Source organism: Mustela putorius, unplaced genomic scaffold (assembly GCF_011764305.1).
Source record: "Mustela putorius furo isolate JIRA1106 unplaced genomic scaffold, ASM1176430v1.1 tig00003845_pilon_pilon_pilon, whole genome shotgun sequence".
Lineage (NCBI taxonomy): Eukaryota > Metazoa > Chordata > Mammalia > Carnivora > Mustelidae > Mustela > Mustela putorius.
In genome coordinates this window covers 3,774,477-3,791,851 of record NW_025421998.1, presented here as the reverse complement: position 1 = coordinate 3,791,851, position 17,375 = coordinate 3,774,477, and the positions used below count along the sequence as shown (strand labels likewise).

Below are 17,375 nucleotides of genomic sequence, written 5' to 3'. Positions count from 1 at the left end.
GGGGCAATGCGGGGTGTGATCAGAGAGAGAGGCCTTAAAAGAAGAAAGGGGAGCCCAAACTGGGAGCAAGAGAAAGGAGAGCAGAGGCGGGGTGGGAGGCGATGGGAGCAGACAGGACGCAACAAGGCGCGCGGGGCGCTGGGCTAGGGGCGGCGGGGGCGCCCGGGCGGGGCCGTGGGCGCCGGCGGGGAGGGCGGCCGTGACATCACGCCCGGGCCCCCTTCCCCTCACCGGGTGGGTGGGGCCTTGGCGCGCCGAGCGGGCGCGGGGTCAAGGAGGGGGAAGAGGAGGAGCAGGCATGAATATGTCTGAGTGAGGACCCGGGAGGGGCGGAGGAGGCGGAGGAGGCAGAGGGCGGGTAGAGGCGCGCGCGTGGCTCGGGGTGTCCGGGCTCCCCGCCCCCCCACCCCTAGCTCCAGCCCCAGTCCCCGACCCCGGCCTGCGCGCCGCCTCCTCGCCGCCGCCGCCGCCCGCGTCGCTGCTGGGACCCGCTCCCGGCGCGGGGACCCGGCGGGCGGGGAAGCGCGGCCCCCGGCGCGGCCTGGAAGGAGCGAGAAAGCAAAAGTAAGGCGAGCAGCACTCCCAAGTTTTCCCAACTTCGCCCCCTGCGGCGGCAGGCGTCCTGCTGCTCGGCGCGTCCCCACCGCGCTGGTGAGTGGCAGAAAGAAAAGGGACGGGGCGGGGGCGGGGGCGGAGGCAGAGGGAGCGCGGGGGAGAGGGGAGAGTCCGGCAACTTCTGTTAAAACTTGGGGGAGGAGGAGCGCGAGGAGGAGGAGGAGGAGGAGGAAGCGGAGGAGAAGAGGGAAGGAGGGAGCGCGAGGGAGGGAAGCGAGAGCCGAGGGACAACTTTTCCACCCCGTGAGTAGCGCCGGAGGCGCGGGGTCGGGGCGGGGGGCTCCTCCACCCTGCGCGGGCGGCCGGGCCGGGATGGGACCTTCTTCCAGAAAGTCGATTGGATGCCAGGAGGGGACTACGGTGGGGGCTCGCTTTCTTTCTCTTTCCCCTCCCTCCCGCGGGTGAACCAAATCAGAACTGTCACTCAGGGCCTGTGAGTCAGAAGGGATCGGATTACACGATCCCTGAAACCGATGCCTGAGCTGCACGAGCGGGAGGGAGCGGGCAGGGGCAGCGCCACCGGCACCGGCGCGCTCGCACACTCGCCCTCGCGCACACTCGCCGCCCGGACTCGCCCTCGCCGCTCGCCCGCCCTCCCCGCGCGCCCGGCGGCCGCCCGCGCCGCACCATGCCCGCGGTGGGCGCACCCCGCGCCCGGCCCGGCCGCTCGCCGTAGCCCGAGCCGCCCGCGGCCGCGCGGAGCCCGAAGCCGCCCGCCCGCGCCTCGGACGCGGGTCTATGGGAAGTTCGGGGACTTGACAGCCGTCGCCGCTGCAGGTACGTCCCGCCTGAAGTTCTTTGTTCCGCGGGCCGGACACCCGGCAGCCCGCTCCTGCGGCCGCGCCCGCGCCTCGGGGTCGAGAGGGGGGGTCCCCGACGCGGGGAGCGGGAGGAAATGAAAATGGCTGTCAAAAGGCGCCCAGATTTGGAGAGCAACCCGCGCGGCGTCGGAGCGAGGCTCTTGCATTCGTTTCCTCCACCTCGGAGCTCCCTTGCCCAGCGCCTGAGCCCGGAGACGGACCGGAGAATTTCCCATCCCGGAGGGGGACGAAGTTTGCAGCAGCCGCGCCCCCGCTCCCTGCCCGGAGCCCGGGCGCCCTCCCACGTCCGGCTACGTCTCCCCCATCGGGTGGCGGGCGCAGGCGGCGGCGGGCGGCCGGGTGGGTTTGCGCTGGGAGCGCCGCTGCGGGGGCCGCTCGCAGCCCGCGCCGCCTCCGGGGGGCGGGGGTGTGGTGGGCGCGGATGCGGAGGGGCGCGCCGCGGTCGTCGGAGAGGAAAAGTGAAAGTTGTACCATCTGTGTATGATTTGGGATTCTTTTATTTCTCTTCCTTTCCAGGGACAGCGGAAAAAGAGAGAGAGAGGGAGAGGGAGAAAAAAGAAATGAAAGCGCGTTAGAAGCGGCAGGGAGTGTGTGCAGGGGTGCGTAATCGTGTCCCGTGCAGTAGTCATTCAGGAGACCGCATTTTTGCAGGGCAGAGCTGGGTATGAATCGCTCTGCAGGGAACAGTTACTTTCTGGAGTTGCAGAGCGAAAATGGGCGGGAGGAAGTCGAGAGGGAGTAAATATTTACCCCAAACTTGGAGAGTTTTTGAAGCGACTTTTAAGCAGATTGCCAGATGCCAGAGAGCACCAGCGCACACCCCGGCCTTTTATCCTTCCCTGAACTTTGTGCTCCTGTCCTTGATTGCACCTCCTTCAGGAGATGCCCTCCAGAGAGGGGCTGGACCCAGGCTTCCCTTGCTGACCCCGCTAGAGAGAGGATCAAGGAGGCATAGCCCTCCTGCCGCCCCCAACTTCTCATCCCCTGGTGTGCGGTGCCGAATGGATTCTGGCCTTGGGTACAGTACTTGTGGCCCTCTGCCAGTTCATATGTACATATATTTATGTAAAACATTTTCTCCCAGCTCTTTGCCAGCTGTTCCACATTTTCCAGCTGCCAGTTCAATTTGAAATGATGGACTGTCCGCATCTCCAAGTAAAAGAGCCCTTTAGCTAGAGGTATGGAGGGCCGGCCTCTGTGCAAAGACTTGGGCAGTGCCATTATCTGGACGGGTATTATTAGTTCTAAAAATCACCTTCTGCTCTCCTTTTCCTCTCCTCCTTCCTCTCTCCCCAATTAGTCTTTCCCAGAGTGTTCTGCTGGAAATTCACAATAACTAGGCTTTTCCCTCCAAATGTGATTTTGCCCAAAATTTGGATGAGGCCATTTTTTTCCCCCGTCCTGAAATGTGTGTCTGGTGGAAATAAATTAACTTTTAAAAAGGGTTCCAGCTTGAGTGTGTTGGGCATGGCTGGTGGGGGCCTCTGCCATGGCCTGTTGAAATGATCTCATTTCGGTCTGTTTAAGGCAGAAACTATTCATCGTTTCCATGTTACACTTCTTAGGTTGTTTGATGTCTTAGCATAGTATAGACTGAAATCTTCAAGAACTGGCCTAAAGTATTAATTCTGAGTATTTATGTAATTGTTCTGTAATTTGAATAGGTGCCTTATTGATTGATTCCTGTAATTATTTCATTTAGGTTTTAAATTAAAAATTAATAATAGTCTGACAGTTTCTTAATTACATGTGTCAAGATTATTTTGAAGGAAGAAAGTGCTCTGTTTTAAAGTAGTGAAACAACCTCGAAATCTCTTCATTTTTCTAAAGCAAAACAGTATTACAGTCGAGGGGCAATATTAAAGCTGTGGTGCTTGGTCTTAACAATGTAAACTGTGTGAAGCAGCTAAAGAATTTGTTTACATTAGGAAATATTGGTCTTAATAACGTAGTACACAGATGCTTTGGCCAGTTAGACTATAGTCAGACCTAAAGCAAACATGAAATAACATTTAAATTAGTTGTAATAGCATACTTACTGAGAGAAGAGAGTTTATTTTATACTAAAAGCTATTTAATTAGAAACTCCCTGCCTAAGGGGAGATCCTTTCAGGGTCTATAATTCTTAAAGTCAGCCTCGGGGAGCTTTGGTTTAAGATGCCTGGAGGAGTCCAATATGAGAGGTGTCTAGTGAAATTTCACACATGCAGAAGCACTTTACAAGGTATAGATTGTGTTATTATTCATGGGCTAGCTGGTCTGACTCGGATACCTACCATTTCCCAGCACCTTTGACATGTGTGTATTCCTCGATCGAGTCCTGATATAAACACACTTTCACCGTATGCCTCCTTTACAAAGGACTACAGACAGAAATGAGAAAATTCAGTACTGATGAAAAATGGCTCTGTTGAGTTATTTCATTACTTATTTAATGAAAGGCTCATTAATTTATCAACTTGATGCCCGAGCCTAAAAGTTGGACTTTCCTTTGTTTCTTGGCCCCTTTTCTTAATTACCTGCACGCTGGAAGGGTTTCAGACTTCCTCTGTGCTTAGCCTTTCTGAGGTCCCTCCCTGGATGTAAAGTATCCTGCTTACTGAGATCCCCCCCCACCTTTTGAGGCTAGGGTTTGGAAGTGTAGGAAAGGAAACAATTTAATGATCATTGTTCCATGCACTCACTTATACAGAGACAGTAATGGACTAAGGAAAACCAGTCTTGAAGGAGAAGTGAATCAATGAGTCATGAAATCCTCAAGAAAACCTGAGCAGTGGAATGTTAATGCTTTTAGACTATAGTAGATTATCTTAAAAGTCAGACTTTTCTTCTTTATGCAATTGTTGTAAATCCCCAGCTAAAGAGTGCTTTGAAGGAGGTTTTAGTTTTGCTAGCTTTCATAGTCCATCGTCGGTCTGACTTGTTTTGGAAGATTCAAGGAATTTTCTGCCAACTTATATCATGAGAAGCAATTACAATGCTGAAATGACTAGAGAGGAAGTGTGTGTAAATGTGTGTGCGTGTGTGTGTGTGTGTAAGTAAATTTAATTTGTTACGCAAAATATTCCACTCTCATGATGACTTCAGGTTGTCTTTTCATTAAAGGCTAGTAGAAGATGCTGCCCTTCACTTGATGTCATTTTCCGAGAGGAAAATTGATTTGTTCGAGTTTCAAAGCAAATAAAGGGAGACAGAATAAACAACAACAGGGCAGGGGTACTGCTGCAAACTTTTTCAAGTACTTTCAGTGTATTTTTCATCTTTACTTTTATGTGATGGGCCTGTGAAATAGAGCTGTAGACTGGCGAAGACTTTAAATGAAATTTCACACTTTGATGATTTTTTTTAAACTTTGATATATTGACAGCAAAAGGAGCTGCAAAGCTTTTATATAACTTGAGCAGTAACGCCAAGCAGCAGTCAAACGTCTCTATGCATTTGTGTTTAACTGTAGAAGAAAAACATGTCCATGGGCAGTAGAGGTTCTTATCAACCCCCTAATCCCAGATCCCAGCAAACCTTGAGGGCATGCCTCAGATCTTACTGAAATCACTGTAGACTCCCACAGTTTGCAGATTAAATATGCTATGTGTTCCTGGCTCCAACAACAGTTTTATGAGCTCACTAAGCTTCCTGTTTTAAGATCCTTTTCTTAAGTTTTTAGGAGCTGCTAAAGGCAATGCTGTCTGGAGTAAGTAGTGTTGTTAATTTAGAGACACTTCGGATATTTCATTCTCTCTTTAAAAATTGCCAAAATTATTATTTGTAAATTGAAGGGCTCGTTAGGCAGGGAAGAGGGAAGGGAGCCCTTTTCAACGAGATGGGATGTTAGATGCTTGCCTAAGTGCAAACTTCACGTGGTGTCTCAATTGTTCCGAGGCACTCTTCCTTCACCTAACCCCTTAAAATTAGACTTTCTCCACTTGTAATTCCAAATGTACTATATTTCAGTGCCATACTTCTTAGTTACTCGTGACCACGTCTAAGTTTTTTTGTTTTTTTTTTTTTAAATGTGAAAGTGTTTTTTGTTCCATGTGTGTATATTTCAACCCGACAAAACGTCCCAGAAAATCTATGGCTCTCTAAAGAAACTGAATGAACACGCCATTACATATAGTTAATAAGGTGGCACTAGAACATTCCAGGCCCCTCCTGAAAGGCAACATTGTGTGGAGCTCCACATCTGCATCTGTCCTATCTATGGTCGTGTCCTCCTATAGGGCACTTTTGCATTTTGCATAAGAGTCATAATTACCAAAGAAAATACTTACATCATCGTCCAACAACATGTCATCTAATTCCCCAGAGAACTCAGCCAATTTTGTGCTTAAAGGTTATTCAATGAATGAAATTGTGAAAGCCCATTTGTCAAAGTACTGCATGGTTTCTGTTAGTTTTCAAGCCCCAAATTCATTGTCTGCCCTGGCCCGGCCATTAGTCATCAGTGTATTAGCGTTGCCTTCAGGCCATGCTGCCCCGCACTTCTTCACACCATTATAGCTTTGAAAGTGTACTCTGTCGACTTGTAGAATTACTGCTCTGATTTCCGCTTGGCTGGGTTTGAGGTAAGTCCCCTCCCTACCTTCTAGCTGACTGTAATCCTTGCTTTCTTTTAAAGCTCCTTTGCAGAGATTTAGGGGAGAACTTTCTTAAGGGCCCTGTTGGTATCATACTGTGGTTTTGTTGTGGCATGCACTGTACATATAAATCGTACCTGAAGTAAATTGGATTGATTGCTGGCCTGAAACAGCTTTGGGGCTTTTCTTTTCTTTCTTTTTTTCTTTTCTTTACTTTTTTTTTTTTCTTATGGGAGGGGGTGGCAATGTGCCTGTATGTGAGAGAGAGAAAAAGGGAGGGAGGGAGAGACTGAGAAAGATGTATTGTTTTAAATAGAAGCATTTGATTGTATATATTTGAGTCATTTTTATGCCACAAAATTAAATAATGGGAGACAAATGTAACTTTGAAGCTCTGGCTGTTGACATACCTTCAGAATGCAGTGGGATCTCTTAAGTGCTTAGTTTTAGCTTTAGCCACTTTGACTGGTTTTGAAGATTGCATAAAATACCTAAGGATATTCCAGGACCCCTACTGGTTCTTACAACAAGGGACAGCATCTACTCCCAACTTGGATGCAAGATAACTTTCCAAAAAGGCAGTCATGAAGGCATGGGACGGTTAACCCGTCTTATTGATTTCATTTGGTGATATTTTTAAAAAGAGTAATTCCCATCTCAGGAGAGCTACCTGTGTGGAGAGAAAGCTCAGCCAGCCTCCTCAGAAGGAAGCAGTAATGAACTCCCATGAATGGAAACCTGAATGGAGTGGCCAGGAGTGTGGACCAGGTCGTGCACCACAGAGCAGCATCTGCTGTTTGAACTGTGGGTGTTCAAATGAAATTCCATACCCAGGCATCTCACTGGCAGAGTGTGCGACTGTGGGTGTAGTTTGCACTGCCTGTTTTGTAGCTGATCGAGGGTGTGGGGGGCTGGTGTGAATGCTAACCTGAAGAATTCTGTCTGCGAATAAGCCAAGTTTATAGGCTCAGAGGACCAGGGCGTGGCTTGTACTGAATAAGATTTGATGAAACTTCTGTACATTTTTGAAAATTTGCCTTTAAAACTGCATCTAGGATTCAGGAATCACAAGCTTAAAAGTCGGAAGGTTAAAGTATGCTGAATACATCACCAAAAAAATGCACCGAGTATCTCTGGGATATCTGTAGCTGATTTTGACACCCAACAGGTATTACTAGTATAGGATTTAAAAGTAAATTACTAATTCATGGGACATGAATAGTAGACATCCATCCCCTGAAGCGTCATTGTAAAGATGCACGTGACTTTAGAAACCAAAAGTTAGGTCAAGTTGCAGAAGAAAAAATTTTAAATTGAGGATTTTTTTTTCCTTGCAAAAATGTGTGAAAACTTTTAATTCCCTTAAACCTCAGTGAAGTGAGACAAGGAACACCTTTGGGCAGAAGTGATGTTTTTGTGTGATACGTGGGTTTCAGAGAAATACAGTTTTCATGAGCTTAGCGGGTCTGAGGACAGATAAGTGACTTCTAGATCTCACTTTCTGTCTGAGGACTGCCGGTCTCCAGCACCCCCCAGCAAGTGGGGGGCCAGCTTGCTCGCATTATTGCTCTTTTGTTAATGGCCCCTGCCATGCAGGGTGCTTCCTGCAGAGCCTAACCAAAGTACATTGGTTGGTGTTTCCCAGTTTTGCAAAACTCGGAAATGGTAACAGGTATTAAATCGAGACCTTATACTCCCCTCGAATATTTCTCCCAGAGTCCTACTGGCAGCAGAGAGAGTCAGAGCAGCTGATGCTCTTTTAAGTACAGATGGCAGAAAAGTAAAATGGGCGCACAGAATGCCATTTGCGATGCCACCCATAATAGCAGTGGTCACTTCATGTCCAAGAAGATTTTCAGCAGTTGAAGGTAAATATGTGGAGTTCGTAAAAGTTTAGAGGTCATTGATTTACTAAAGCCAAATTCACTACATCCATAGCCAGGCAGTGATTTCCCCTTAGAGGAATTCCATTCCTTTTAGAGTAATTCCATTTTGGGATGTCTATCATGAATACTGCTTATCTGAGATTAGCAGTCTCAGAAATATAGGAAAGAAAGATTGAAAACACCAGGCAGCAGATTGGGGGAACGTTCTAGGATACCAAAGACCATTTCTGGCAACTTGAACAGCTCTCTTATTTGCAGGCAAGGCTTTAGGCTTATCTAATTAATGAAAAGTCAAATCATATGGAGAGGTAAAATAATCCTACATTCAAAAATACTATAATTAAAGATTCATGAAGGTTTCATTAAGAATTATGAAGTGAGCTTCTTTTCTTGCAGAAAAGGAAAGCAGTGCAGACAGGGAAGGGTGAGGAGAGAAAAGAAAGCTGTTGGTGTGGGTCACAGGTTCTGCATATATAATGGATCTGAAGTTCAGGAAAGATAATTGGAGCTCAAGGAAATTCCGCCACATTACAAACCTGTAAGAGATTTTCTACAATGCATGTTTACATGAAATCCACTGAAACATTTTAAATTCCCTCAATTTTGCTCATTGAAACTCAGACCATTTTGTACTTTCAGAATTGATCTGAAGTTAAAATCAGCATTAGTTTGTGCTTCTTGATTTTCCCTCCCTCTTTCTGAAGGATTTTCATTAATGCTACAGGAAGGTACAACTATTTAATAGGAATTTTACCTAAACAGTTGCTCCAAGGTAGCATCTTGAAGTAGCAGCTAATCTGCTAGTAATAAAATGTGAGAGCAATGTCACTACTCAGTGATACAGGGGAGACCCCTCAGAAATCCTTACACAGGCTGGCTCCTTCTGGCTTTTTAAAACACGAGCACATTAAGGGGATCATTCAGCTCATAAATATACAGGCAGGTGTAAGTAAATGTAATTTCTCTGGAGGAAAGCCTTATTCCACTTGAGCAATAGTTCCCTAAGCTGCACAGAATAATTTCTCACTTAAGGCCTAATCATGGTGCTGTTAAGAGCTCTGCTCTGCCCGTGGAATGCCTTCTCTCTGATCCCTCATTGGCAGGAGCTGTTTTAACCCATCAGAAACGCCTCAGGTTCCCACATCAAGCTTTTAGCTTAGTTTTTTACATCTTTAAATGCATTAAGACGAAAATGAAAGAGAATTATTGCCCAGGTTCAGGCAACTTAAAAATAAACCAACTGAATTAGGGAGGTAAGTTGTCTGCTGTTCACAAAGGATGTATTATCAGTTTATAACTACTGCTTCAGTTCACCTTAGATGAGAAAGTTGTATACAGCTCAAACATTTTGCATGTTGGTTTTAGCCCAGGTGCTGGCTTTATAAATTTTTTCTGTGTAAGTGGTGAAGAAATCTTATTTGTGTGGCTCCCAGGTTTCACTGCAGGGCCCTGCCATGGGAAAGGCTGATTTTGCCCATGTTCCCAGAATTGTGATTTTTCATCCTCCCCATTGACTAAGTAAAGCCTCCTGGTGGAGGCTGAACTTTGGAACCCTACTGAGCGCCTCCCTCCCTGCAAGACAAGGCGCTGTGCATTCGCCCTGAACCATTCACAAAGCCTGAATTGGCTTAGGGCAGCAGGAGGAGAAACAACACTTGGGGGCCAGGTTAGGTTAATGGACAGTGAGTTGGAAGTTTGGGGAGTGAAGCCCTGCAGTGTTCCCCAGTGTTTTAGTACAATGAGAAGCACAGGGTGTTTCATTGCAAAGTACCTGGAAAGTTGCACCTCCCTGGGTTCAGCTGGTGCAAACAGCTGTGAATGAAAGCAGGGCTCCCGCACCTCCCCGGATTCAGCTGGTAGAACAGCTGTGCGAACCAGAGCAGGGCCACCTCGGACAACTGTCTGCTGGAAATGCTGCCGGGCCAGCTGCAGACAAGAGCTTTCCAATGCCCGGGACCATTCCCAAGGAGCAGGGCAGCCAGGGCGATCAAAGTGATAAGGGACGCTTCTCCCTGCACAGAGGCCCTGGCCGGTGGCGATCGTTCAGCCCCGCCGTTCGCACTTCCGGGAATGCGACTCGGAGCGGGGCTGCCGACCCCGCGGCCCCCGCCACCCCCACCACTCCCGTGGCTACTGGGAGCGGGGCCGGTGCCCGGGCGCGCGGGGCCGGGGGCAGCCCGGCGGGCGCGGGGGCGCGGCGCCCCGGAGGCGCAGCCGAGGCGCGGAGCCCTCTCCCGGGCGGAGTGCGGCGGCCAACTGGGGAGCGACCGGGGGCCCGGAGCGCCGCGCGTCCGCGGAGATCCCGCAGGCCCGCCGGGGGCGGCGCAGGGAAGTGGGACAGCGGTGAGGACCGGGAGCCCGGGACCGTCCGCGGCACTGCACGCAGGGCTGCGGGCGCGGAGGCGCAGGCCGAGCCGGGAGCTCTCCCGAACTGACCACGGTCCACAGCCTGCCGAAGGATGACAGGAACTGGGACTCGTCTTTGCCGCGATCAAAGTTCCTGGGGGTTTGTCCTGTGTTTTGTTTTCTTCCCCGCAGCTCCAAAGACAGGGCCCCTGGAGGCTTTCTGTGCGAAAGCGCCGTTTCAAACGTAGGTCCCCACAGGCCTGGCCCCGTGGGGTCTGTTGCATGTGGAGCTGAGCACGAACTCCACCTTGACCTGGTCGGAGGCCTCAACAAGCGTGCAGAGGCTTCCTGGTGTAGGAGGTTGATGCAGGTTCGGATTTGTAACTCAGAGACGGAGGACCACCTGCAGGCAGGTTGCTGGTGGGTGAACGAGTAGGTTTGAGAACAAGATCTGGAATGAATTGTGCCCTGGGTTTAGGCCTCTGGGAAATGACCAAAAGTTCAGGGACAGCTGAATGGGGAGAAGCCATGACTGCTTTCAGGAAGGAATTTTTATCCCAATATTTATTTACCTATGCACTGGGAGTTCCTTGGCGGTTTTGTTTTGTTCATATACTCCAGCTGCTGGGACTTCCAACCTCAGCTACAAATATTTTTTCTCCCCCATAAGCATAAAAAGTGAAGGGGCATGCCAGCAAACCTCGCTGGTAATTTTGCAAGTGCTACAGGGGCCTAGGAGCAGCGTGGAGCTCTGAGAGGAGGAAACGCGGTGGGGTGGGGGCGGGGTGGGCAAAGTCGCCTTTCATTCCCATCTAAAAACCAGTGGCATGTTTTTCTCAGAGAAAAATCTTTGAAGTGAAGCAGAACTGAAAAGTTTTCCTCGCAACTTGTGTTCTAAACAAATTACATGTTCTTATTTTAAGAAATCCCAGGTTTTAAAACCTGGTTTCAGTTAGTTTCGAGATCCCACGATGAAGTTTTACTGGTCACTTCTGTATCTCACGCCCTCAAATACCAAGTCAGGACTGAGTTTCCAAACTGAGCTTAATGTTCTATGGAAAAAAAACAAAAAACAAAAACCACAATCAAACCTGCCACTGCAACTAGAAGCAGACCCTTTTCTGATACCTCTTCATGCATAGTTTTGATGAGGTGTGAGAGCCTAGAATGTTAAAACTTTCCCCTTTGTAACGGACAGGGACAAAGTTGTGTTTTTATCAGTAAAATAAGCTGATAGAACTTAGAGGGATATACAGGAAGCAGATGTCTACCTTGGCAAGTTGCCATTTTTATAGTCCTGTTCCAAGCCTAAACCACACTTTTAAATAATTAGTTACTATCTAATGAGATCCAAAAATAAGTTGTCAAAATAGAAGAAGGGGGTAGATTCTTGAGTGACCAAGGGCCCATTTTCAAAAAATCCCTTTCAAATAGGGGGAGGGGGTAGGAATTAGTATTCTCTAAGACCATTAATTAGTGCAATTTCAGTCAGTGCCTGGGGCTTTACCTCTTCTCACGTGAGCCTCTCTCTCTGGTGATGAGTACTTGGAGGGTTTATTGCTTTGTTAAAACGAAGTCCTTTGCTTGGGGGAAAAACCAACAACTCCACAAAACCTAAGTTTGTCAAGGAACTTTGGTGACTTGTCACCTCACTAGTGTTAATTAGCTCCCTCTACTAAAAGAGAGATTTACTTCTTAGCCAGGAAGGAATCCTATCTCTTCATGATTTTTTCTTCTTTCTGATCCATTGGCTTATTTCCATGTGCAGTTTTAACAGCAAACTCCATCCAGATTTGACCAATAAAATTGTATGGTGGGTTTTGAGGGGATCAATTATAGTAAATGCCTGTTTGTCCAAAATGGGTGTGAATGGAGTGTTGTGGTGAAATATCCCCGTTAAAAACTAGTTAAAACTAGATAAAAACTAGTTTTTGTGGAATCTGTCAGTTTTCAAAGGAACACTGGATATAAAAGAAAAGATACGTAGTACAGTCAATGGTGATCAAAAGTGAAGACACTGCAGAATTGTCCGGGTCACCAGGTCTTCTCAGGATCATGTATTTACTCGGTACATATTCTTAGGGGTATGAGGTGCTAGGAAGGTAAAACATAGCGCTTGTCTTCATGGAGCTTAGGATCTGGAGGGGAAGCTGGGCATGAAGCCATTCGGCAAAGATTCCGGAAGATGACTTCATTATTGTGATGGTGCTGGGAAAGGCTCAGGGCAGGCTGTTGAAATTCAGGAGTCTGGGGTACCATTCATTGTTTCTTTATCCGGTTGGCAAAAGCTTCACAGGGTACCTGTTGCACTGGGTACATAGCAGTGAAGAGAACTGTGTGGAAACGTTGTCCGCAAGCTTTGGTGAGCCTGGTGCTTACCGGTGCTGGCTAAAATAAAGGTTCCGGGCACTACCTCTAAGACATCGGGGACTGGACCTGGGAATCTGAATGTCTTGCAAGTGCTGTAGCAACACTGATCTGGGTGGCTCTTGTCCGACCTTGGGAATCAGTGCTCTGGATTGGGTTGGACTGTTCTCATGGCATACCATAAAGATGATCTTTCCATCAATTTGGGGGGAGCTTTCCGAAAAATTAGAATCGTTCTGAGATCATTATAGCAAAAAGAGACTGTTCTAAGTATCTCTTTCAGGGGTCCTCTGTCTGGATTCATGGAAGAGCCTGGAGGGCCTGTGACCCTTGGAAATCAAATGTACACTCTTTGGTGTGTGTTAAAGGGTGTTTTTCTGGGGGAGAGGATCCATGACTTTATTATTTATTTTTTTAAAAAATATTTTATTTATTTATTTGACAGAGGGAGATCACAAGTAGGCAGAGAAGAAGGCTCCCTGCTGAGCAGAGAGCCTGATGCAGATGCAGATGTGGGGCTAGATCCCAAGATCCTGGGATCAAGACCTGAGCAGAAAGCAGAGGCTTTAACCCACTGAGCCACCCAGGCGCCCTGATCCAGGGCTTTAAACATACTCTTAAAGAGGACTGTACCCACCTTCCCCCAAGGTTAAGTCCCAAGTCCCCTGGTGTGATTCTGGTCCTGTGACAGATGAGAAAACTGAGATGCAGGGTAACTCCAGGCGGCACCACTTAGGTACCAGTCTCTGCAGAGGTTAGGGCCTCTGGACCAGTGCCTGGCCTCAGCCCAGTGGAAAGCTCAGCAGCTCCTTTGCTCTGGGACTTTGTGAGCCCTCTTTGAGGGATGTTTCAGAATTTGGAGTGGATCTCACAATTGATATGCAAATTCAACTCAGTGCTGCTTTTTTTTTCTTTTTTGTTCTAGAAAAGCTGTTCTTAAGTAACTTGTGTGTTTTACAATGAATGACAGTGGATAATCAAGGCAAAGAAATGGAAGTTAACAGAAGAGGGAGTTCTCTAGCTCTTAGCAGCCTCTGGACCTTAGCCTTCCCAGTTACTTGAATTCCAGACCAAAGGCAGAATGCCTCACACAATAAAGAAAGACTTGGCAATTCCCTTGCAAGTCTGAGTTAAGGATGACTAGAAAGATTTTATCTGGTATTTCAACCCTTTCAGTTGGTTAAGCAGTTTTTATTTATTTTATTTTATTTCACTTATCATTGTTTGGATTGAATACGGTGGATCTGCTAATGCCCACCGTGAATGTTGCATTGTAGACAGCTTGAGGAAGACGTGCTGGAGAGGACTGTTTTCATCTTGCATTCTTGGTAGTTCTTGGTAGGTGCAGCTCATGACTGCAAAAAAAAAAAAAAAACAAGAACCAGAGAGAGTGAAAATTGATGAATGATGAGTTAGGACAATTATCGCTTGAATGAAGCAGCCAGTGAAAGAGGACCCACTCGCCCCATTTGCTTGGAGCTGGGTTTTCATATTTCTTAAGTGGTCTCCCGTCTTGGCTGTTGGCAATCTTTTGACTTTTCCTGTGGCATCCAGAGCACGTTGTTCTGTTGCCTTTGTTGCCTTTGTTGGTTTTCAAAATGTAGCATGAGTGAATTGAAACGTTCTCATGTGTTTAAGAAAGCCTGCAGAGTACGGTTCACCTCCGTGAATTACGATGGAGGGGCGGATTGCAGTTCAGGTAGCTCAGAAAAGGGGAGCATATAATATCACGGGCTCCTTGGCCCACATCACTCTCTGTTTCCAAACTTGGAGTTGGGCTTGGGTTTGAGAAATGGCCATGCTCTTTGAAACTTCTAATTAATACTTAAAAACCTTCCCCCTTTTTGGGAAATCGTCACCATGCTTATAAATTTGGCTACCTGAAGAGACATTTGTAGATGTGGCATAAGAAAGCCATGCAACCCTTGGGTTTCACACCGTAAGCACTGCTGAAAATTGAGATCTTTAGACCACTTAATAACAAATGTCCAGTAGAAATTTGGGGAGAGACTCATGTTATGGATAATTCCCTCCCTTTCCCTTTTGCATGTGTAGACAGAATTCGACTGGCTTGTTATTACAACTTGGAGGTGTTTTTGCAAGAAAACTTGTGGGCAAGGTTCTTGAACTTGCTAAAGCTCTAGGCTCCCCTTCCGGCCAAAGGTGAAGTGAACTTTCTTTTTTTTTTTTTTTTTTTAAGATTTTATTTATTTGACAGAGAGAGATCACAAGTAGGCAGAGAGGCAGGCAGAGAGAGAGGGAGAAGCAGGCTCCCTGCTGAGCAGAGAGCCCAATGCGGGGCTCGATCCCAGGACCCTGAGATCATGACCTGAGCCGAAGGCAGAGGCTTAACCCACTGAGCCACCCAGGGGCTCCCTCAAGTGAACTTTTAAGTGAGATTTTTTTTGTCCACCCTTGCTGGAAGTTGATGGCACCATTGTTTTGTTTCAGGCGTTCCTGGTAGCAGAGAACTGAAGTAATGAGAAGGCATCATGGAGGCCCAGTCCCACAGCTCCACGACCACTGAGAAGAAGAAAGTGGAGAATTCCATAGTGAAATGCTCCACGCGAACAGATGTTAGCGAGAAAGCCGTGGCCTCCAGCACCACTTCCAATGGTGAGCAGCCACGGGGATCTCCAGCAGCTATGCCTAGAGTCGCTTCTGTGTTCTCTGCATTCCTTGTACACTGAACATTTGCACCTGGACCAGGGTTTGCTCCTTTAGAGGCTAAAGAAAGCAAAAGGGGGGTGAGGGATGGGCAGGCTTTAGTAATCTCTACTTTGGCATCGAAACTACGTGTTTTCTTCCAAATTTTCTAATTTGAGATGTAAATGTGATAGCTTATTTATTATAGGAAGTTCCTGTTGTGGCATTTTGGAAATCATCTTGATTAGTCTGGCAAGAGTTCAAAATACTTGGCATTTCACATGGAAAATCTACACTAGTTGGAATAATTAGTTAGTAGTTATCACAAAAGACACTGAAGTTGCCTTGTCAGGATTTGGTGGGAGGATCCGTGTCTCCCCCACCAACTCCATGCAGTTTGCTCCAAAGGATTTTAAAAGTTGTTCATGATTGGACCTCAAGGTGACACTGGTGTCTGAGGCACAGGTTTTGCTGTTGGCTTATAGAAATGGACTTAACTATGTTCACAGGCAATACCTAGCTGCTGTTTTGGGGCACTTTTTTCTTTTTTTTTTTTTTAATATTTTAAGCACAATGTCGAGAGGAATTTCAATTCAATCGTGGAGCATGGCAAACAAATTCCAGAGCCCAGATTGAACAGGTTCATGGTGACCACTTCCTTTTCCCGCTTTCGTACTCTCCTAGGCCAGTTGGTGCCTTTACTTGTTGTAGATTTCCTAGCCTCCCCAGCCTGGCCCCTGCTCCCTGTGCCCATCCTTGTCCATGGCTCCCATTCCTGGCCGTCACCAGTGTGCGTTGCTGGCTTTGCTGGCACAGGCTGGCGTTCAATCCGCCACTTATGAGTCCAGTTTTGAATGGATGCTTGGGGACATCTATTTACATCGGAGTTAAAATAATGAATTTACATACATGTGGAAATTTGCCCCTGTTTCTTCCTTTATTTGTGGTATTTGAAATCCGGGCTGGGTCTTATTTTAGTGGGGCTGGATCGTTGTGTCATTCTTCTGGCGTGCTTATAGAAACCCTGTTTATGCCTTAAGAAACATTATGGGACCCTCGTTTCATTTTTTCCTGGAATTCGTAAAAATTAGGCAAATTGCTTATTTCAGAGATAGAGTTAGCACCTGCAGGGTAAGTTGGACAACAAATGGTTGTCCAGTCATTTCCGACAGGGACATCACAGGAATAAGCCCTGTTGGGTGTTAAGCTTCAGGAAACATTGACTTTGGTTATCTTGACAGCTTGCAAGCGTGTGAGGGTGTGTGAGAGTGTGCGGAAGTGTGTGGGCACGTGTGAACCTGTGTGCATAGGAGTGTGCACGTGGGTGTGTGAGAACAGGTGAGAAGGAGAATGAGTGTCAGCTGGCCGTCCTGTGGGGACCCCCGGGAAGGCGCTGTCCCCTTGTGGTCCATCTGTCCCAGTGAAGGCACTGCTGCTCCTGCTGGCCCCACCCACGCCTGGGAGGGTTTCAGTGCCACTGGGTTTTTCCTGAGCAACACTGACCACAAGCTCCTCTCATGAACCTGTTTAGGGTGACTCAGAACAGAACCAACCTAACCAGCCCCATGGGAGCCCAGCCGTCCGTCGAGGACATTAGCCAGTCTAGAAGGAGCGGTCTAGATTTACCAAGTTGGGCCTGTCTTCTGAACGAGTCACGGACCCTGAACCAAACTCTGCTGGCTTTTGGCCCCGAGCGGCCTGTGTCCTTGAAACACATGTGGTCCCCTGCGCCTGGGTGGGGGTGGGGTTGAACCTGCCCTATTTGGGGCAGATGTTCATGAGGTTTGTGGGGCACAGGCCTGCAGGAGGGCTGTTCTGGCAGCTCTCTGTTTCCAGTGTTCCTTTATCTCCTAAGGGCTTCATTAACTTCTGATATATATTGGGTAATATAAAGACCCAACCAAGTGAAAGAAGAATGGAACTGGTGGTTTGTTGCACGGATTGCCGTTGAGGAAGATTCCAGGAAAACCAGAGAACAAATTTAAAGACAAGAACTAAAGCCTTTTTCTTCACGATTTTTCTGCTTAAGCAATGCTAATAACCCTCCCGGGTCCTCAGCAGGTTTTCCTAACCAGTTCGCAGCCTCTTTGGAGCCCCAGGATCCTGCTCCAGGGGCT

General features: G+C 47.7%; 1 protein-coding gene across 2 annotated transcripts in view; it reads left to right on the top strand.

Moving 5' to 3' along the window:
* Positions 1 to 708: 708 nt before the first annotated feature.
* GLI3 (GLI family zinc finger 3) overlaps positions 709 to 17,375 on the top strand; it is a 272,943-nt gene continuing 256,276 nt past the window's right edge. For both annotated transcript variants that reach the window (XM_045089532.1, XM_045089531.1), the window contains exons 1-2: positions 709 to 858; positions 15,064 to 15,228. In XM_045089532.1, coding sequence (XP_044945467.1) covers positions 15,105 to 15,228 — 124 coding nt within the window. In that variant the 5' untranslated portion in view covers positions 709 to 858; positions 15,064 to 15,104. The remainder of the gene's footprint in view (positions 859 to 15,063; positions 15,229 to 17,375) is intronic.